Source organism: Molothrus aeneus, chromosome 28, assembly GCF_037042795.1.
Source record: "Molothrus aeneus isolate 106 chromosome 28, BPBGC_Maene_1.0, whole genome shotgun sequence".
NCBI classification, from domain to species: domain Eukaryota; kingdom Metazoa; phylum Chordata; class Aves; order Passeriformes; family Icteridae; genus Molothrus; species Molothrus aeneus.
This window is the reverse complement of record NC_089673.1, coordinates 4,916,810-4,939,430: the sequence shown is the minus strand read 5'-3', so window position 1 is coordinate 4,939,430 and position 22,621 is coordinate 4,916,810. Positions and strand designations below refer to the sequence as shown.

Sequence of the window (22,621 nt, the reverse complement as noted above, 5' to 3'; positions counted from 1 at the left end):
CAAGCTCCCGGCGATGTCCCCAGCGCCAGGTGTGGCCACTGCTCCCCTCTGGATTCATCCCAAAATTCCTCGCCGAAGGCAGAACCGGGGTTTTTGGGCCCTCCTGGAGGAGAGACTTGTACATAGGAATTTGGTGTTTGACCCAGTGCTCGATGTGACCCCTGGGGACAGCCCTGTCCCCTCCCCACTTCCAGCTGGGAATTCCCATCCCAACCCTTTGGTCCCCCCTCGTTTCTGGCCTTAAAGGCTCCACGGGGAGGCAGAGGAACCAAAATCCCACAGTTCACCCCCAAAATCCCACAGCGGCGTTGGGATGTTCTCAGCATCCAGCTCCAGGGGCTGGAGCGGCTTCCATGGGAAGCCAGCACCCAGATCCTCCGGAATCTTCTGGAAATTTCCCTCCTGCTGCGCTCTGGATGATGGAGAACCCAGGCTGGGATTTGGGGGATTCCCACCCAGATCCTTTGGGAAGAGCCACCCCTGGCTGGAAGGGCTGAAAACCCCAAATCCGAGTCCCAAACTCCTCCCGCCACCCAAATCCAAGGAAATTTGCCCCAAATTTCCAACCCCACTCTCAGTGGGCTGGAAACCCCCAGCTCCTGCCAGACCGAGCCACACAACGGGATGGATTTGGTGTTGATTTGGGACGGATCTGGGATGGATTTGGGGTGAATTTGGGATGGATTTGGGGTGAATTTGGGATGGATTTGGGGGATGGATTTGGGATGGATTTGGCATGAATTTTGGATTGATTTGGAATGGATATGGCATGAATTTTGGATTAATTTGGGATAGATTTGGGAGATGGATTTAGGATGGATTTGGGTTGGATTTTGGATGGATTTTGGATTAATTTAGGATGAATTTGGGATGGATTCCATCGCTGGCCACCTTCAGGTAGCTCCCATTGGTCTGGGATTTTGGAAAGCGACTCCAGGGCAAGCTGAGGGCGCCTGGAACGAGGTGCCTGAACCCAAACCGAATTTCCTGGCAGAGCCAGCCCAGCCCAGCCTCTCCCGCTGGGAATTCTGTTCCTCAGGACATCCCCGCCTCACCCTCAGGTTTTCATTGCCATGGGAAGGGATTTCAGCGCCCCCAATCCCAAAAAATCAGATTTTCAGGGCCGAGGGAACGGGGACGAACTCAGCATCCAAAGAGGAGCCGGGAGCTGCCTCAAACCCCCCTGGCTGCGGGGGGGAAAAAATGGAAATAAAACTAAAAAAAAAACCAAAAAAAAAACCCCAAAGCCAGGAGGGAAACCCAAGCCAAAGCCAGAGCTCGTTTCGTGTTGTACCAAGCCCGTGTGTTGCTCCACTCCCCACTCTGTAATTCCAGGGCCGATTTCGTAGGAATAGAAGGATTTTGGGGGGGTCTGGGGGCAGCATGAGCCGGGGGGGATGCACGGGGGAGGCCCAGGGGGGTGGAATTTGTCCGTGTGTATCCTTGGGATGCCAATAAAGAGCATCCGTTGTCGTTGTCCCGCTCGCTTCTTCCTGATGTCCCCCCCCAAAAAAAACCAAACCAAAAAACCCTGGGAATCCAGGATGGGAAAAAGCCCTCAACGCCTTCCCGATGGGATTTTCACCGGGAACATTCCCATCCTGATCCCAAATCCCTGAATTCCCAGAGCAGGAAAAGCAGGAAGCAAGCTGGGCTTCGTGTGTGGGATCAGGGACAGCAGATTTATGGGGCGAGAGGGGGAAAAAAAAAGGGAAAATTTGGAATAAATCTGGAAAGGGGCCTGGTGTTCTCACGGGCTGGGGGAAATCCTTGGAAAAGCTCCTTCCCCTTTTTAATGGGACTCAGGGGAGGGTCTGAGCTGCTGAATCCCACATCTGCTGCCAGGGGGGGCGACAGGGCCTGATCCCTGCTGGATCCACCGGGAAAAATCCCAAACCCAGCTCCGGGGCCTGGGAAAACACAGCAACCGCTGGGAAAAAAAAAACGGGGAAAAAATTCCAAATTAAACTCAGTGGAGGCGCTTTTCATTCAAATCCCTGCGGGGAGCCGGGAGCTTCCCTTGGAGCGGGAACGAGATGGGAAAGGAAAAGCGGGAAGGGAAAAACCGGGAAGGGAAAAACCGGGAAGGGAAAAGAAGAAAAGGAAAGAGGGAAAGGAAAAGCAGGAAGGGAAAAGTGGGAAAGGAAAGCGGGAAAGGAAAGAGGGAAGGGAAAACCAGGAAGGGAAAAACCAGGAAGGGAAAAAAGGGAAAAAAAATTGGGAAGGGAAAAGCGGGAAGGGAAAGTGGGAAGGGAAAAGAAGAAAAGGAAAGCGGGAAGGCAAAAGCAGGAAGGGAAAGCGGGAAAGGAAAGAGGGAAGGGAAGACCAGGAAGGGAAAAACAGGGAAAGGAAAGCGGGAAGGGAAAAAAGGGAAGGGAAAAGAGGGAAGGGAAAAGCGGGAAAAAAAAGTGGGAAGGGAAAAGCAGGAAGGGAAAACTGGGAGGGAAAACTCGGGAAGGGAAAACCGGGAAAAAATAATGGGAAAGGAAAAGCGGGAAGGGAAAAGCGGGAAGGGAAAAGCGGGAAGGGAAAAGCGGGAAGGGAAAATCGGGAAGGGAATACTGGGAAGGGAAAGTTGGATTTCCCAGGGAGCAGCAGCGGCTCCCGGGCCAGCCGCAGCCGACGATCCCAAATCTCCCGGGAATTTCCTCCCCCGTTTCCCCGCAGGTTTCTCCCCGGTTCCATCCCGGGTTTGGGGGCGCCGCTCCCGCGGGGACGGGGGGGTTTGGAGCCGTTCCCGGTCCCCGGGCGGGATCAGCCCCCCCGACCCCCCCAGGCTGGATCTGCCGCCCAGATGGAGCCGCATTCCCCGGTAATGGGAAGCAGTTGGAGCAAAGGGCGCTGCTCCATCCCCCGGGCCCAGCTGCGGCCCGGGGTTTTCCAAAACATCCCGCGGGAAACGCATCCCGGCAGGCGGGACCCCCTTTAACCCTTCCAGGACCTCGGGAGAGCCGGGAATGCCCCCCCGGCCCCGCCTGGATGGGGATTTAATTCCAATTTCCTCTCTGGGGCCGGCGCTGAGCCTTTAATCCCCCCCCGGCGCGGGGGTCGCGACCCTGGCACCGCCTCCCGCTCCCAATTCCCGATCCCGGCCCCTTCCCAGCGCGGACTGGGAGCGACGGGGCCGGGCCGGGCTCGGTCCGGGGTCCTGGGGGGTCCCTGGGGGAGGGGACCCAGCCCGGATTCCCTGGAATCCCCCCGGGATTGGGGGAAAACCCAGAGGGCCCCAACCCCCACCTGGGAGGGGCACAGAGGGATTTGGGATCCGGAGGGATTTGGGATTTTTAGGTTCCTAAACCTCGCAGGATTCAGAGGGATTTGGGATCTGGGAGCATTTGGGATACGGAGGGATTCAGGATATGGAAGGATTTGGGATTTTTAGGCTCCTAAACCTCCCAGGATCCAGAGGGATTTGGGATCTGGGAGCATTTGGGATCCGGAGGGATTTGGGATTTTTAGGTTCCTAAACCTCCCAGGATCCAGAGGGATTTGGGATCTGGGAGCATTTGGGATCCGGAGGGATTTGGGATTTTTAGGTTCCTAAACCTCCCAGGATTCAGAGGGATTTGGGATCTGGGAGCATTTGGGATCCGGAGGGATTTGGGATTTTTAGGTTCCTAAACCTCCCAGGATCCAGAGGGATTTGGGATCTGGGAGCATTTGGGATCCGGAGGGATTTGGGATTTTTAGGCTCCTAAACCTCCCAGGATCCAGAGGGTTTTGGGATCCAGAGGGATTTGGGATCCAGAGGGATTTGGGATTTTTAGGCTCCTAAACCTCCCAGGATCCAGAGGGTTTTGGGATCCAGAGGGATTTGGGATCCAGAGGGATTTGGGATTTTTAGGCTCCTAAACCTCCCAGGATCCAGAGGGGTTTGGGATCTGGGAGCGTTTGGGATCCGGAGGGATTTGTCCTGCTTTGCTTCCCCAGGCTGCCCTTTGGGGTGTGAGGGGTGAAACTCCAGGGAATTCCCTTGGAACGTCCCCCCAGGGTTCCCAAACCCCAATCCCGGTTTAGGAACCCCTGGGGCTGCGTCCCAGAGGATCCCAGGGCTGGAAAATCCGGGTGGGGGTGGACCCAGCGCTCCCGGAGCCACCTGAAAAAAGGAGAATTTTCCCAGGAAAAATTCCCTGCTCCAGCTTCCCCCACACCTCCCACGCTCCGTGAGAGCCGAGGGAGCTCCGGCTGCACCTGGCAGGGAGGGATGGAGGGGGGGATGTGGGAATTTGGGGGAAATGTGGGAATTTGGGAGGGTGTGGGAATGGGGGGGAAATGTGGGAATTTGGGGGGATGTGGGAATTCTGGGGGAAATGTGGGAATTGGGGGAAATGTGGGAATTTGGGAGGGTGTGGGAATGGGGGGGAAATGTGGGAATTTGAGGGGATGTGGGAATTTGGGGGAAATGTGGGAATTTGGGAGGGTGTGAGAATTGCAGGAGGATGTGGAAATTTGGGGGAAATGTGGGAATTTGGGGGGATCAGGGGCCAGGACTGGGGTCCATTATCCTTTGGGAAGTGGCCTGACCCCCTCCAATTCCCTGGAATGGGATCCCAGGGATCTGCAGATGAATTGCGAGCCCCCGGCTGGATTTATGTGGGAATCAGGGCTCAGGGTGGGATTTTGTGGGAATTCCGAGGCTGGAAGGAGCTAGGAGGGCTTCCCCTGGATTTGTGGCGGAAGGAAGGAAGAATCCCGGAGCTTTTCGGCAGGAAAAACATCCCGGCTGAGGCGGAGGGAAAAGCTGCTGGGTTTTAGTGCTCCATAAATCCCCCCCAGCCCGGGATCATCCCGGGAAATCATCACCTCCTCCCAAACAAAGCCCAGCACCGGCACCAGGGGAAACCTTATCCCGATTTCCCTCCCCGCGGGAGTTTTGGGGGGAATATTCCCAGAATCGGAGTTTCCAGCAGCTGACACTTCCCTGCTCTCTGTCAGCTGCGGGGGCTCGGGTTCCCAGGGAAAGGAAGGGACAAAGGAATTGCGGCTCCCTGAAAACCGGCCCCGCTCCGAGGAGATCGGCGCTGAAATGGAAACCCGGCATCCGGGAGAGGGGGAAAGGCGGGAGAAGAGCAGCTCCAGAGGCTCCCTGGGCTCGGATCCCGGCTTTGGGGGAGAGCAGAGGAAAAAACTGGGAGCAGGGAGGGGATGAACGGGGCTGGGAATGCCACGGGGTCCTGGAGTTTTGGGGCGCTCCCCTTTCGCCATTCCCTGGGATCCTCCCTGGCCCATTCCCGGGAATGTCCTCAGAGCCCGGCCCGGCTTCCCGGGGGCTCTGCTGAGAATTCCCAGAGAGGGAATTCTCCCTTTCCCCGCTCCCGGGGCCACGATTGGCTCTGGATTGATCGGAGCCATTTCCTGGCAATGCCTCGGGGATAAATCCTGCGGGAATCGATGGATGCCCCGAGGCTGCCCGGGAATTCTGCTGCCCTCAGCAGGACCTGAGCAGCCTCTCATTAATCCCGAATTCCTGCTAATTAACCCTGCCCAATCCCGAATTTCTGCTAATTAACCCTGCCCAATCCCCAATTCCTACTAATTAACCCTGCCCAATCCCAAATTTCTGCTAATTAACCCTGCCCAATCCCCAATTCCTACTAATTAACCCTGCCCGCCTCCTGGGCCTGAATCCTGGGGAGTCCACGGGGATGGATCCCGGATTTGGGGTGGCAGTGGGATTTGGGATTCACCTTCCCACCCCAAACCATCCCACCAGGAGCCGGAGGAGGCTCCGGCGGCTCCTGGAGAAGGTTCCAGAGGCTCTGCTCCGTCCATCCGTCCTTCCCTGCTGTGGTATCGCCTTCCCTGCAGGCAGAGCTCCCAGCCCGGGGGCGGCAGCGCGGGATGGATGGGAAAGGCAGCTGGACACAGCCCCGGAGGTCCTGGAAGGAGCCCGAGGAGGAGGAGGAGGAGGAGAAGCAGATCCCTGTGCCAGGACATGGATATCCCAGCCGGGCCTGGAATCTGGGAAAGCGCTCAGCTCCATCCCAGCTCATCCCAGTTCATCCCAGCTCGTCCCAGTTCATCCCAGCTCCATCCCAGTTTCATCCCAGCTCGTCCCAGCTCATCCCAGCTCATCCCAGTTCCATCCCAGCTCCACCCCTGGAACATTCCCACTCCTCATTCCTGCCCAAATCCGTCCCTTTTTCCCTCCTGCCCCTATAGGATGGGCATGGAGAGGCTCTGGCAGCACCTGGCCAAAAACCCTGGGTGAATCCCACCAAAAAACCCCATTCCCACTGAAAATCCTGTGTGAATCCTGATAAAAATCCCATTCCCACTGAGAATCCTGGGTGAATCCCAATAAAATCCCACTCCCGCAGCATCCCCGGCTCCGGGGGTGCCACGGGAGCCCCATGAATTCCAAAGGGGAGCAAATTCCGGGACCAGCGGCGCTCCCAGGACGCCGAGCCCGTGGAAATTCGGATTATTGGGGGCGGGGGTGGCGCTGGCGGCGCTCCCGGCTCGGGACCACCCAGAGCTCCAGGAAAGGATTCCCAAACCCCCGGGGCTGTGGGAGCTCCTGCAGACCCCCAGGGAACGGGGCAAGGTCAGCACGGAGCCGGCCCCGAGCCCAGAGTGTCCTGGCTCTGCCCCGGGTGTGGGAGGGAACATCCCAAAAATATCCTAAAACATCTCAGAGCAGCCCAAAAACATCCCAAAAGCATCCCCGAAACATCCTAAACATCCCCAAACCATCCCCAAAACCATCCCCAAAACATCCCAAAAAGAACATCCTCAAACATCTCAGAGAAGCCCAAAAACATCCCCAAAACATCCCCCAAAAAATCCCCAAAACATCCCCAAAAACATCCCAAAAGCATCCCCGAAACATCCTAAACATCCCCAAAACCATCCCCAAAACATCCCCAAAACCATCCCAAAAACATCCCCAAAACATTCCCAAAAACATCCCCAAAACCATCCCCAAAACATCCCCAAAACATTCCCAAAACCATCCCAAAAACATCCCCAAAAACATCCCCAAACCATCCCAAAACCATCCCAAAACCATCCCCAAAACCATCCCCAAAACATTCCCAAAACATCCCCAAAACATCCCAAAAATATCCCAAAAAACATCCTCAAACATCTCAGAGCAGCCCAAAGACATCCCAGAACCTCCAAGAAATGTCCTAAAACATCCCAAAAACCATCCCAGAACATCCCTAAAACGTCTCAAAAACAACTTAAACATCCCAAAAATATCCTGAAGCGTCTCAGAACATCCCAGAACCATCCAAAAAATGGTCTTAAAACCATCCCAAAACATCCCAAAAACATCCCCAAAACCATCCCAGAACCTCCAAAAAAAATCTCAAAACATCCCAGAAATGCCCCAAAACATGCTGAAAACATCCCAGAACATCCCAAAAACTTCCTGAGACATCCAAAGACACCCCAGAAACATCAGAAAACATCCCAAAACCATCCCCAAAATATCCCGAAAATATCCCAGAACATCCCCAAAACCATCCCCAAAACCATCCCAGAACACCCCAAATCATCCCAGCCCAGAGCCAGGCCGAGCCAGGCCTCCCAAATGTGGTCCCATCCTTAATTAACCCGGCGTTAATTACGGAGCACAGCCTCTCCCGCCCTGCCCGGGGAGCGCAGCCAAGGCCGGGCTTGGGATGAGCTCTCGGCTCCCGGGGGATTTTCCCCGTTTGTTTTTGTGGGATTTTTCTGCTGCCCCGGCCCCGCAGATTCCGCCTTGGACGCCGATTCCGTTCCCTCCCAGCCCAACCCCGGGCTGGGCCAGGGAGGGCTGGGATCCTAAAAATATCCCTGATTATCCCCGAATGGTTTCCTGCTCATTTCCCAGCCCTGGGGTTGTTTTCCCTTCCCAGTCCCGGCCTCCCAGATCCTGCTCCTGGATCCAAAGGGGTTCAGAGCAGCCACGGGCATTTGGCCACCCTGAGAGCTGTCCCTGGGGACCCAAATCCCAAATCTTCCCCGGTGAGACCCAAATCCCCCCTGGAAGAACCCAAAAATCCCCCCGGAAACCGAAATCCTCCCTGGGAGGACCCAAATTCCCCCCTGAAGGACCCAAATTCCCCCTGGAGGGACCCAAATCCCCCTGGAAACCCAAATCCGCCTTGGAGGGACTCAAATTCCCTTGGAGGGACCCAAATTCCCCCTTGAAGGACCCAAATTCCCCCTGGAGGGACTCAAATCCCCCTGGAAACCCAAATGCCCCCTGGAAGGACACAAATTCCCCCTGGAAGAACCCAAATCCCCCTGGAAACCCAAATCTGCCTTGGAGGGACCCAAATTCCCCCTTGGAGGGACCCAAATTCCCCCTGGAGGGACCCAAATCCCCCTGGAAACCCAAATCCACCTTGGAGGGACTCAAATTCCCTTGGAGGGACCCAAATTCCCCCTTGGAGGGACCCAAATTCCCCCTGGAAGGACCCAAATCCCCCTGGAAGGACCCAGATCCCCCTGGATCCCCTTCCCATGGCTGGAGCAGGCTGGAAACCCCAGATCCAGCTGGGAATCTCTGGGATGAGCTCCAGAACCCTCCTGGCCGAGCCGAGGCGCCCGTCCAGCCCCACCTGGGGACACTTGGGGACAATTTTGGGGGGACACTTTTGTGTGGGCCAGGAGGGGATCCTGGCCCGCAGCTCCTGCTGGTGAAAGCATTGGGAATTCCTTGGTGAAAACATTGGGAATTCACTGGGGGAAACATTGGGAATTGGCTGGTGAAACATTGGGAATTCCTTGGTGAATCATTGGGAATTCCTTGGTGAAAACATTGGGAATTCACTGATGAGGACATCGGGAATTGGCTGGGGGAAAAATCAGAAATTCACTGGGGGAAACATCGGGAATTCTCTGGGGGAAACATCGGGAATTGGCTGGTGAAACATTGGGAATTCACTGGGGGAAACATCAGGAATTCACTGGTGAAAAAATCAGGAATTCTCTGGGGGAAACATAGAGAATTCCCTGGTGAAAACATTGGGAATCCACTGGTGAGAACATCAGGAACTGGCTGGTAAAACATCGGGAATTCCTTGCTGAAAAAATCAGGAATTCCTTGGTGAAAACACTGGGAGTTCACTGGTGGAAGAATCAGGAATTCTCTGGTGAAACTTTGGGAACTGGCTGGTGAAAACATTGGGAATTGGCTGGGGGAAAAAATCAGGAATTCACTGGCGAAACATTGGGAATTGGCTGGTGAAACATTGGGAATTCTTTGGTGAAACATTGGGAATTCACTGGTGGAAACATTGGGAATTCTCTGGTGAAAAAATCAGGAATTCTCTGGGGGAAACATAGGGAATTCCCTGGTGAAAACATCAGGAATTCTCTGGTAAAACATTGGGAATTCACTGGTGAAACATTGGGATTCTCTGGTGGAAACATCGGGAATTCTCTGGTGGAAACATCGGGAATTCTGTGGTGAGCACATCAGGAACCGGCCCTGCCTCCCGGCGGGAAGCTCCGGCCAGAGCAGGACAAAGGACAAGGATAAACCCCAGAGCGCCCTGAGTCACATCCCGACCCTGAAAGGTCCCTTTGTCCCCATCCCAGCCTCGGGAATGCCGAGGGCGCCGGGAAGGAGCCCTGGAGCGGCCCCAAATCCCCCGGGAGCCGCCCCGGGGCCGCCAGAACTGAGCTGATCCCGCGGGTTTGGGGTTCCGGACCCGATTCTGGGATTCTAACCCAGATTTTGGGGCGCCCGCCAGATTTTGGGGTACCCGTCCTGATTTTGGGATGCCCGTCCAGATTTTGGGATGCCCGGCCAGATTTTGGGGTTCCAGCTCAGATTCTGGGGTGCCCGCCCTGATTTTGGTATTCTAACCCAGATTTTGGTATTCTAACCCAGATTTTGGGATTCTAGCCCAGATTTTGGGGTGCCAGCCCTGATTTTGGTATTCTAACCCAGATTTTGGGGTGCCAACCCTGATTTTGGTATTCTAACCCAGATTTTGGTATTCTAACCCAGATTTTAGGATTCTAACCCAGGTTTTGGGATTCTAGCCCAGATTTTGGGATTCTAGCCCAGATTTTGGGGTGCCAGCCCTGATTTTGGGATTCTAACCCAGATTTTGGGATTCTAACCCAGGTTTTGGGATTCTAGCCCAGATTTTGGGATTCTAGCCCAGGTTCTGAGGTGCCACCCCCCCATTCCCAGCCCGAATTTGGGATCCGGTCCCTCCAAAGGAACGCGCCCCTGTCGCAGCCCCAGCCTGGGACCCAGCCAGGCCATTCTGGGATGAATTCCTGCAGATATTCCCACTTTCCCGGGGAGGTCTGGGATGTTTTTCTCTCCTTTTCCTCTCCCGGCCAGGCTCTGGCATCAGCTGGGCTCGGCTCGGGTTTCACCCTCCGCACATTTCCAGCTCTGGAGCCGCCGTTCCCAGCGGGGGGAGCTCGGGAAACTCACACGGAGCCAACCCGGGAATGTGAGAGTGAAATTCCCCCTGAAATGGGGAGAAAATCCAGTGAAAATCACCCTGAAATGGGGAGAAAATCCAGTGAAATTCACCCTGAAATGGGGGGGAAAATCCAGTGAAATTCCCACTGAAATGGGGGGGGAAAATCCAGTGAAATTCCCACTGAAATGGGGGGGAAAATCCAGTGAAATTCCCACTGAAATGGGGGGGGGGAAATCCAGTGAAATTCCCACTGAAATGGGGAGAAAATCCAGTGAAATTCCCACTGACATGGGGGGGAAAATCCAGTGAAATTCCCACTGGAAAGGGGGAGAAAATCCAGTGAAATTCCCACTGAAATGGGGGGGAAATTCACTGAAATTCCTACTGGAACGGCCACAAATCCCAGGAATTCCAGGGCTCCTGGCTCCCGGCCCTTTCCCACCCCGCAAATCCCGGGATTTGGGGCCGGCAGCTGCGCCCAGCTGGGGCTGGACCCCGGGAATGGGGAAAGTCCCACTGGAATTGGGAAATTCCTGCTGGAATTGGAAGATTCCCACTGGAATGGGGAGATTCCCACTGGAATTGGGAGATTCCCACTGGAATTTGGAGATTCCCACTGGATTTGGGGAGATTCCTGCCGGAATTGGGCTCCAGTGACATCAATTCCCTCAGCCCCAGCCCCCCGGGAGTGGGAAAATGAGGAAAACTTCCCAAAATCCATAAAACCCCTGGGGAAGGGTGGACACCTCCAGGAAGATCAGCCTGGAACAGCTCGGCCTCTGCCGCGTCTCCCACCCCGGGATTAATTGGATTAACTGCATTAATTACCCGCGTTAATCACGGCTGAGTCAGCTCTGGGACGCCAATCCCGATTTTTACCTGGAAAAACCATCCCTGGCTTCATCCCAGCACAACTGGGGGGAGGAAGCTCGATTTTCCAGCCAGGAAAATTCCATTTTTTTCCCATGGAATTGGGGCTTTTCCCTGCCCTGCTGGGGGGTCCTGGCAGCCCCCGCTGTCCCCCCAGAGGGTCCCCGATATTTTGATGTTTTTCCCCAAGAAAATCCCCAAGATTTTTCCCCGAATTCCCAGCTCAGGGAGCTGCCAGGCCTCGGACAGATGTTTTCCATAAATAACCAAACAAGGAGTGCACGGGAACAGGGGAAGCAAATCCAATTAGGCTGGAGAAATTCTCTGGAAAAGGGCTGTGCTTTAATCAGCTCCGTATCAAAATAACAGATTTCAGCCCCAAATTCCTCCCTTTCTCCAGACAAAGCCTGGCTGGGAGCGCGTCCCCATCCCTCTCTCCCTAAATCTCAGTTCAGTCTCCTCATCCCAACCCTTTAGAAAAGAGAACAGGAACGTCTGAGCCAAAAAATAAAATTAAAAAGGCAGGGAAAGAAAAGGGTTTTGCCGACAGAAGGGAGAAAGCTTCAGAGTTTGCTCGATTTTCTCAGATAAAAATTGATTTTTCTCCTGCTGCTGGCTGGGATTTTGGCTCAGGATCGGGATCCCCTGGGACTGGGATTCGCAGTGTGGGTTTCACTCAAATGGACAATTTGTTCCTTTAATTGGTTAAAACCTCAAAAGCCACAACAAGAGCGGCTGGGGGAGCCACAGGAGACAATCCTGCCTTTTTCCTTCCTTTTTCCTTCCTTCCTTCCTTCCTTCCTTCCTTCCTTCCTTCCTTCCTTCCTTCCTTCCTTCCTTCCTTCCTTCCTTCCTTCCTTCCTTCCTTCCTTCCTTCCTTCCTTCCTTCCTTCCTTCCTTCCTTTCCTTCCTTTCCTTCCTTTCCTTCCCATCCCTATCCCGAGATAATGATGGGGCCGCTTCCCAGGAAGAATCCCCACCATTATCCTGGGAAGAATCCCCATCCCTATCCCAGGATTAATCCCCACCATTATCCTGGTAAAAATACCAATCCTTATTCCGGGATTAATCCCCACTATTATCCTGGGATTAATCCCCATATTTTACCCCGGGATTATTCCCCATCCCTATCCCGGGATTAATCCCCATCCTCATCCCGCTCACGCCTTTCCCAGCCCGGCTCCATCTGCGCGGCTCCCGGGGGATTCCGAGCCCGTCCGCGCCAGCCCGGGCCGGCTCCGCCTCCTGCTCCGCCGGGATCCCCGGGAATGGGCCTGGGATGAGCCCCCCAAACCCCCCCTGCCCCCAGGAAATTCCCGTTCCCGGCCGGTTCCGTCCCTCCCGTCTCCTCCCACCCCCGGTTCTGGAGCCCCTCGTGCGGAAAACGCTTCCCAAAAGCAGAGCCGGGAGCGGGGAGCGGCTCTGGGGCTCTCCAGAGCCTCTCCCGGCCCCGTTTCTCCCCTTTCCCGGTTCTCATCCCGCCGTTTCCCGGCAGGGCTGAGCCCCCCCGGTCCCGGCCGCTCTTCCCAGCGCCCGGTCCCGCTAGAGGGCAACAGAAAACCGGGAAAGAAGCGCCGGGAAAGGGCCTGGCAGCACCGCCTGGGCTCGGCTTCCACCTCAGCGGCACCAGAACCCCCTCAGGCGCTCCTGGACCCCGAACCGCTGCTGGGATTTACCGGCCCGGGGTGCCAGGGAGGGTTTCTGGGCGGATCCGTCACTTTTTTTGCTCCCTTTGGCGCAGGAGCCGGGATCTCCTCCGGGATTCAGGAGGAGCCTGAGAACGGCAGGATCAGAAAGGTCGGGAGAGGCTCCGAGGCCATCAAATCCCAGCTTTCCCTAAGGAATCCGTTCCCAGGAGGTGCCTCTGTCCTGCCGTGTCCCCAGGGAAGCTGCTCAGGGAGTGAAACCCGACCCAGCTCCCAGGAAATTCCCGCCCAAGGTCGGATTTGCAGCCGGATTCGGCTTTCCAAGAATCCCGGGAGGAGCCGAGCAGCGCTGCAGGAGCCCAGCCTGGCTCCCCTTCCCAAAAATCCCGGTCCAAACCCGGTCCCGGGAATCTGGGGGGGAGATGGGGGCAGGCGGGGATCCGCCAGCTCATCCTGCTCCAAACCGGGATCGTTCCCGGGAATTCGCTCCGGTTTTGCTTCCCAAAGAGGCTCAGGGAAAGAGGGGATGAGGGAGGGATGCGGAGAAGAACACAAAGGGATGTAAAGAAAAGGGATTTTCTCCTCAGGGCGGGAGAATCCCGGGTTTGACCCCAGTCCTGCCCACGGGAAGTTGATTCCCGCTATTCCAACTTCTCCTGAAAGGTGGGAAAAGGAGAACTGCTGCCCTCCACGGGCCAAAAGCCATCACAGACCCCAAACCCGCGGCCTCTGGCTCCTTCCTGGGGGATCCGTGCCGTTCCTTCATGGATAAACTGGAAACCGAGGCGACCGAAGGCTTCTGCCTTTCCCTGGCGGGGGGGACGGAGCCGATCCCAGAGGGCGACAACGACGGAGCTGGGAACCCCCGCGGGTCCCCCCGTGCCCCCATCCCAGTCCGCCCCCGTTCTCCCGGTCCTGCCCCTCCCCAGGGAGCGATGGGGACTTTGCCAGAGCCCCCAGAGCCCCCCAGGGCCCCCCCATTCCCCAGGGCCCCCCTCGGGGGGGCTCTGCTGGGCCGCGGGCACCAAAGGGTTACTCCGGAGGTGCCGCTCGGCCCCGGCACCTGGCGGGGGAGGCGGGAGCGGAGCCGGAGCGCGGCTGGAGCGAGCAGGGATGGAGCGAGCCGGGGATGGAGCGGAGTTTCCCTGAGACTCGGGCGAGCGGCGGGCGGGGGAGCGCAGGGGCGGCCGAGGGGGCCGGGAGGCGGCGGGGCGGGCAGGGGGACAGGGGAGGCGGCAGCCAAGGGGACGCGGGGACGGCAGCGGCCGCAGGTGAAGCCGCCGCGCCTCGCCCGGACCCGGAGCGGCCCCGCGGGGCGGGAGCTGCCGGGGCCACCATGGGCCGGGGGGGGCCGTAGGGAGCCCCTCCGCTGGGGGACCCCCCCTTCCCCTCGCTGACGCTGGAGGAGAAGGGAGGGAAAGACGGAAAAACGAGGAAAATCCCGGCGAAACCCTCCCCAAAGCGGAGCCGCGGAGAAGGCGGCGGCGGCGCCGGCTGGAAAATGCATCTTCTTCCTCGGAGCTGCGTCCTCCTCCTCCTCCAGGGCAGCATCGCGCTGCTGGTGAGCGCCGGGCGGGCAGGGCAGGGGGGACGGGGGCTGGGGGGAACCGGGGGTCGCGCAGCCGCGGGGATGGGGCGTGCGGGGAGCGGCAGCGATCCCCGAAGCCGAGCCCGCATCCCCGCCCGCCCCCGGGAAAAAAACGCGTCCCAAAACTTCTGTTCTTCGGCCGCGGGGAGCGGGCAGGGCTGCCGAGGAGAAGGCTCCGGATCGCCCCAGAAAACCGCGCGCCCCCAGCCCCGCTCGGCGGCCCGGGGAGGGCTGGGGCAGAGCCGGGGCCGGGCCGGCTCCGGGCTCCGCTTCCCGGAGCTTCCTCCGCTCCCCGCTGCCGCCTGGGCCGGGTCAGCCCCGGGCACCCCGCGGCTTTTCCGGGTCCCCCAGCCCCGGGCGATGCGGCTGCGGCCCCCCCGGGTGCCCCTGGATGTGGCGCTTTGGGGGCTCCGGGAGCGGAGCTGGCGGAGGAGCCGGGGGCAGCTCCCCGGGTGACAGCTCCGCGCTGTTGTCCCTTGTCCTGTGCTGTGCCCCGGGTGTCCCCAGGCCCTGGCGGGGTTGGAGGGGCGCAGGGGGTGCGGGAGCTGTGCCCTGAGCCGGCAGAGAGCGAACCCCGGCTGCTCGCACCCATTCCCGGAGCAGCCGGGAGAGAGGAGAGCTGGAGGTGCCGCGGCCAGAGGGGAAATACAGAGCAGAATGAAGGGGAAATCGTGGAAGCGAGGCTGGGGAAGGGGCTGGGGAAGGGGCTGGCAGGGGTGGGTGACGCTAAGGAAGGGACAGGCAGGGCTCGGTGACCATGGGGAAGGGGCTGGCAGGGCTCGGTGACCATGGGGAAGGGGCTGGCAAGGCTCGGTGCCACCCGCAGCTCCTCCATCCCCGTGTCCAGGTGTTCTGCGCTCCAGAGGAACCCGGGAAAGGAGCGGATCCAGGCGAGCCCCGGGCCCGCGGCAGAGCCCCGAAGCTGCGGGAGCTGCTCTCCCCAAAGCCCCTCCCGGGCCTGAGCCCGGCCCCGCCGCAGAACCGGACCCTGCTGGGGCCGGGCAGCGGCTCCCGGGAGCTCGGGGCGGCCCCGGTGAACCGGCCCGGGCCGGAGCTCGGGGCAGCCCCGGTGAACCGGGCCGGGCTGGAGCTCGGGGCAGCCCCGGTGAACCGGCCCGGGCCGGAGCTCGGCCCCCGGGCACAGCGGGACGCGCGGCCGGCCCCGGGCAGGCTGCAGAAGCTTTTCGGCTGGGGAGATTTTTACTCCAACATCAAGACGGTGAAGCTGAACCTGCTGATCACGGGCAAGGTCGTGGATCACGGCAACGGCAGCGTCAACGTCTTCTTCCAGCACAACTCCACGGGCCACGGCAACATCTCCGTGAGCCTCGTGCCCCCCACCAAGGCCGTGCAGTTCGACCTGGAGCAGCAAATCTTCATCGAGGCCAAGGAGTCCAAGGTGTTCAACTGCCGCGTGGAGTCGGAGCAGGTGGCCCGGGCCAGGAAGACCTCGCTGTGCACCTTCGACCCGGCCAAGACGTGCTCGCAGGAGCACACGCAGAGCCGCGCAGCCTGGCTGTGCTCGCAGCCCTTCCGCGCCGTGTGCGTGTACATCACCTTCTACAGCAGCGACTACCGCCTGGTGCAGAAGGTGTGTCCCGACTACAACGCCCACAGCCAGCGGCCCTACTTCCCCTCGGGCTGAGCCCCGGGACAGCGATTCCCGGGTTCCCGGAGCCACCATTCCCGGGCCGAGATTCCAGGGTGGCGATTCCTGGGCTGGGATTCTGGGACAGCGATTCCCAGGGTGGCGATTCCCGGGCCACGATTCTGGGGTCGCAATTCCGGGGCTGCAATTCCGGGACTGCAATTCCGGGGCTGCGATTCCCGGGCCGCGATTCCCGAGATCCCGGCGGGGTTCCCAAGGGCGGGAGGGGAGGGATGGGGGTGCCTTTGGAGCCGGGAATGCTCCCTGGAAACCGCAGGCATGGAAGGAAGAGGAGAATTTCCCGTTTTGCCCGGTGGAAGAGCGGCAGCGGCGGCCCCGGGATGGGGAGCGAGGGCTGGGTTTGGGACGTGGGAACCGGACAGAGCCACGGTCGGGACTCGGGTTCCTCAGTGCAATAATGGCTCGGCCGGGACTGGGGTCGGGGATTCCAGGTTCAAAGGGCTCCGGAGGAAGGGTCGCAGCCCCTGGAGACCGGGAAGAGCTCGGGAAAGGGGGGAAAAGCCGCCCGATGGTGCCGCTGCCCCGGGCACCCCCGGCTGCCCCAGGTCCCGGCTCGGCAGGAGCTCGGGGGAGTTCTCCCATCCCAAAGGCTCCCGGGATGGGCAGGGGCCTCTCCCCACGCCGGGCCGGTGCCGCGGGGGGCTCGGGGCTGCATTCCCGGTGGAGCAATCCCGGCGGAGCGGGCCCGGTGTGCGGGAACAGCGAGGGATCCCCGCGGGGGCTGATTCAGGCCCTGCTTCCCCTTCATCCCCTCCCTGCTCTGATCCTGCCCTGATCCTGCCCTGATCCTGCCCCAATCCCAGCCCCGATCCCAGCCCCGATCCCAGCCCTAATCCCAGCCCCGATCCCAGCCCCGATCCCAGCCCCAATCCCAGCCCCGCTCCCAGCCCCGATCCCTGCCCCGATCCCAGCCCCGATCCCAGCCCCGATCCCTGCCCTAATCCCTGCCCCGATCCCAGCCCCAATCCCTGCCCTGACCCCTGTCCCGATCCCAGCCCCGATCCCTGCCCCGATCCCTGCCCCAATCCCTGCCCCGCTCCCAGCCCCGATCCCAGCCCCGATCCCTGCCCTAATCCCTGTCCCGATCCCAGCCCCGATCCCTGCCCCGATCCCAGCCCCGATCCCAGCCCCGCTCCCGGCGCCGCCGTTCCCGGGCAAAGGGGTGGGAACGGGAGCTCAGGGCCGGGATTTCATTCCCAGGGAAGGAACAAGGGACGGGAACTCCCCCGCGCCGCCCCGGGGAGGGAATAAAGCGCTCACGGTGACACCGAGGCAGGGCCGGAGTTTTTTGTGGGAGATTTTTGTGGAAGTGGCGGCAGGAGAGGGAAAACAAACGTGTGGGGTTGGGAATGATGGCCACGATCCAGGCCCGATCTCCTTCCTGGGAATGGGCTCCGGCTTTGGGCTGCCAGGACCGGGGCTCCCAGACTCCCTTTGTGTGGGTATTCCCAATTTCTTCCCCTTCCCCAGGAATCCAAAGCTCAGGCTCCCATTTTTGCGGTGTTCCCAATTTCCCCCCCTTCCCCAGACATCCGAATTTCAGTCTCTCACCTTTCTGGGTATTCCCAGCTCCCAGGTGTTCCCATCTCCTCCCCTTCCCAGACATCCAAATTTCAGGCTCCTATTTTTGGGGCATTCCCAACCTCCTCCCCTTCGCAGACATCCAAACTTCCGTCTCCCACCTTCCCCTGGCACCTTCACTCCTCCAGAAAAGACCAAAAAAAGCCACTTCCCTTCCCTTTCCCCCCTTAAATTCCCTGAATCCAGAGCACCAGGCCAACTCCAAAAATTCCTTCCCACCCTCACAGGACAGGTCCTGCCCCCGGAGCAGGGTTTGTACTTCCCAAAATTGATTTATTCCCAAAATAAATCCCTTCCCCAGAGCTCTTTGCCGGCTGCTGGCGGAATTTCAGGATGAGCTCCCACATCCAGGTAGGAGCTGCTCCCCAAAATCCACGGAGCCTCCAGAATCCACGCGGAGACTTTTCCTCACAGAGCCCCAAAAGTTGGGAAAAGCTCTGGGAAATTTCGCTTTTCCAGGAAATAACGGGAGCGAGGATTGAGGAGAGGAGGGAGGGGAAACGTGGGGAACTAAAAACATTCCCGAAGGACTTGGATTTGCTGGAGGAAGGAGACACAAAACCCGTTAAAATTCTCTCATTAAAAACCAAACCAAACCGAAAAAAAAAAAAAAAAAAGAAAAAAATCCCGGCACAAAAGTTGGAGGAATCTGGAGGAATTGCAGAGAATCGGCGGCGGGAGCAGCCCCGGGAGCGGGCGGGAGCAGGAGGAGGCTCCAAGGATGCGCGGCTGCCGGGGGGATGCGGAGCCGCGGTTTCTAAGGAGACCAGGACGGGCCATTCTTCCAGCCTGGAGAGGAGAATTCCTGCTCCAGGAGCCGCGGCCCGCGCGGGAGCCGGGGAGGAGCTGCGGGAGCAGCAACGCCCGAGGATAAAACCCCGCACCCCAAAGCCACGGCGGGAGCCGGGCGGGACCGAGCGTCCCTGGAATTCCCGGTGCCGGCGGCTGTTGCTGCCTTGGATCCAGGAGTTATCCCGGTTTTCCCCAGCACAGCCAGACCCCAAAGGCCGGCCCTGCCCCACAGACCGCGATGTCAAACATTCCCGGTTTTCCAGCAGGTTCTGGAGTTGTTTTCCCTCCCATCCGTGGCCCAGGACGGAGCTCTCCCCATCCCTGCATTGTCCTGTGCCGAGGGGGAGGGAAAACCTTGGGAATCCCATCCCAAACCCTCTCCCAGCATCCAGGGGGGATTTCAGGGAGGGAGGGAAGGATCCCAGCTGCTCCCACAGGGCCGCATTCCCAAAGGGTTGGGATGCAATCCCAAAAGAAGAGGCTGGATGGCTCCGGTGCCAGCCTGGCTCCTGCCCCGTTCTCCGTGGGGCTTTTCCAGCTCCAGGGGCTCCTCCCGAGGGCTGCAGGAGGTGCCTGGAGCCCCTGGGATCAGGGAGCAGCTCCTGGGGATGCTGGAACCCAGCACTCCTGGATCCACGGGCAGGAGGAGCAGGGGGATAACGGGAGAGGAAACCACAGCTCAGACCTGGAATGAAACAGCAGGGGAAGCTGTCAAGGACAGGAATGGAAAACTCATCCAGCCCCAGCCCAAATCCCTGCGGGCTCCAAGGCCTCAGCAGAGAATTCCCAGCTCGGATCCCAGCCCTGCCTGCAGTGGAAACGCCGTCAATAATTCAGGATGGGCTCCGGAGCCCTGGAACGCTCCCGGCTCCCTCGGGGGCGGCTCAGGAAGGCGGGGATGGAGCAGCCCCCACCCCATTCCAGGGGGGCTCCCGGGTTTGGCAGCTGCTGCTCCCACTTTCCACGGAATTGTGGCGGCTCTGGAAACCCGGGAATGCCTCAGAGGATGAGGCAGGGAGGAGGGAGGGCTCCCACATTCCCAGGCTTTTCCAGCGTCTCTGTTCCAAACTGCATCCAACGTGGCCACTTCCATCCAGGGGATTCCCCACAGGAGAGGAAAAATCCCAGTGACAGCCCAGAGCCGGGGGGAATCCTGAGCTCCAGGCACGGGTGCTCTGGAATGTCGTGTCCTGTTCGGGAAAACACAATTCCAATGGCAAATCCAGGGAAGAGATGGCGCTGAGGGAGATTCCTGATGGATTCTGTGCAGGGAATGATGGATAAGAAGGGGTGAGGCAGTGCTGGAGCACCCCGGGGTCCTGCTGTGCCTGGGGAGCACTTTGGCATCTCCTGCTGTTTTTCCAAACCTTTGGAATTGCAGCCTGGATTTAACTCTGCTCCCTCTCCTCGCCACAGGATCCGACACATCCCCCTGGATGCTGAAATCCAGCCTGGAATATTCCCATTCCCATTCCATTCCATTCCCATTCCATTCCCATTTTATTCCCATTCAATTCCCCTTTTATTCCCATTCCATTCCTATTCTCCTTTTATTCCCATTCCATTCCCCTTCCCCTTTTATTCCCATTCCATTCCCATTCCCATTTTATTCCCATTCCATTCCAATTCTATTCCCATTCCATTCCCCTTCCTGTTTCTTTCCCATTCCATTCCCATTCCAATTCTATTCCCATTCCATTCCCCTTCCATTCCCATTCCCATTCCATTCCTATTCCTATTTTATTCCCATTCCATTCCCATTCCCCTTCCCCTTTTATTCCCATTCCATTCCCATTCCCACCTGCTCCCATCTCCAGTTGTTTTTTTTTTTTTTTCCCTGGGAGGAACCAGAGCCATTCCTGGATTTTCCCTCCCCTTGGATTTTCCTGGGTTTTGGGATGCTCCAGCACTTTCCACGGACAGGGATTTGCTCATCCCAGCCCTGGGTCACAGCAAACCTTGGGATCTTTAATTAACGCCCTCCTTGGCTCGCCGGGCTCAGCCAGATGGAGCTTAATTTAATTAGGAGATTTTAATTACCCACAATAGCAGGATTTCCAAAGCACGGACAGGAGCGAGAGGTTTTGGGATCAGCCCCAGTCCCTCCCCCTGGAGCTGCCCATGGGATGCAGGGAATGCTGGGCACTGCTTTCCCAAAAATGGCTGGATTTGATCAACATTCCAAGGAATTGCGGCCGTACTCAAACAGATCCATTGGGAAACTCCATCCATGCCCAGACTCCTCAGCAGGGGGAACGGCTGGGCCCGAGGGAGCTCGGGGAACAACATCCAGGGATTTTTGTGCTTCAGGGATCAGAATTTGCCAAGGAATGCAGGCAACAATTCCAGAGGGGCCCCCAGGAGCTCATCCCTGCTCCCAGGGCTGGGGCTGCCCCAGTTCTCCCAGTTTGGGCAGCTGATCCCCCACCAGCTGCATGAAATCCATGAAATCCATGAAATCCATGAAATCCATGAAATCCTTGCCTTTCCTGCTGCTCCTGGGGAATCAGGGATCCAGGGAGCTGCAGCTGGGAGCAGGAGGATAATAATAAATAAATCAAATTAAAATAATGAAATCAATAAAAATAAAATATATCAATATGACATAACAATCAATAAAAATTAATTAAATTATAATAATTATAGTGATATTATTATTATTATTATTATTATTATTATTATTATTATTATTATTATTATTATTATTATTATTATTATTATTATTATTATTATTATTATTATTATTATTTCTTCCAAGAGGAGCCCTCAGTGCCATCCTCTCCTTCCCAGGATCCCTCCTCATTCCAGGCCACAATTCCCCTCTTCTCCCCAGCCCTTCCCAATTCACTCCCTCAATTAACAAAGCTCCTCCAGGGATTTGAATAATTCAGTCCCAGGGATGGAATCCGATGGAAGGAGCAGCAAAAATCCCAATTCCGCTGGAGCCAAACCCGGGCTGGATTTCCCTGCCCACGCTTTGCCCAGGAAACTTCAAAAAGCCAAATCCTACGGAGCTGCTCCTGCTTTATTTATCCAGTTTATTTTCCAAAAGCCTCCCAGGCCATTTATTTCCCCAATTATTTCATGCGCTGCTCTTTTATTTTTCCCTGGTTTTTTCCCCAGTTTCTTTTTCCTGCCCCACTCAAGGAAGTCTCTCCCCCTTTTTGTGCATCCACAGCACCCCAAGCTTTAAATTGAATTAAATTTAAATTAAATTTATATTTATATTTCAATTAAATTTAAATCAAACACACCCAAGAATCTGGGATTGCCAAATTTCCTGCAGCCTGAGCCTGGAACTGCAGCCAAAGAGCAAAGTGGGCAGCAGGTCAGGAAAGAACAAATAAACCCAACCAAACCCTCTCTAATTAAATGTCTTCATATTAAATTAACTCCAAAAAAAAAAAAGTCATTGGGAACAAGGGGGGGGATTTGGGACACCAGGAGGGAGATGAAGGAAAGTGGAGGGAGAATTTCAGAGCATAAATCCCAGGAAGTGGAGAAAGCTTCAGAAATGGAGTCCAAAAAACAAAAAAATGAAATGAAACCAAAATTTGCTCAATTCCCTTTCCTGGGAGAGCTCAAACAGCCAGGAAAACCCTGCAGAAAACACCTGGGACAAACAGGGACAAATCCAGGGACAAATCCAGGGACAGGGAAAAGTGTCCAGGTTTGGATGCTCCAAGGGGCTGGGGCTGGGAGCAGGGACAGGGCAGGGATCCAGGGATGCATTCCAGGGGGATTCAGGATCCAGGGATCCATTCCAGGGATCCAGGGATCCATTCCAGGGGGATTCAGGGATCCAGGGATCCATTCCAGGGGGATTCAGGATCCAGGGATGCATTCCAGGGGTTCAGGGATCCAGGGATCCATTCCAGGGATCCAGGGATCCATTCCAGGGGGATTCAGGATCCAGGGATGCATTCCTGAGGGGGATTCAGGATCCAGGGATCCATTCCAGGGGGATTCAGGGATTCAGGGATGCATTCCAGGGGGATTCAGGGATGCATTCCAGGGGTTCAGGGATCCAGGGATGCATTCCAGGGGTTCAGGGATTCAGGGATGCATTCCAGGGGGATTCAGGGATCCA

The 22,621-nt window shown here is 57.6% G+C and overlaps 1 protein-coding gene across 1 annotated transcript; it reads left to right on the top strand.

Moving 5' to 3' along the window:
* Positions 1–14,147: 14,147 nt before the first annotated feature.
* Positions 14,148–17,429, top strand: NXPH3 (neurexophilin 3). Its single transcript, XM_066567166.1, has 2 exons — positions 14,148–14,462; positions 15,337–17,429. Exons 1-2 carry the CDS (start codon positions 14,403–14,405, stop codon positions 16,132–16,134), a joined length of 858 nt encoding a protein of 285 aa, XP_066423263.1. The 5' UTR covers positions 14,148–14,402; the 3' UTR covers positions 16,135–17,429.
* The last annotated feature ends 5,192 nt before the right edge of the window (positions 17,430–22,621 follow it).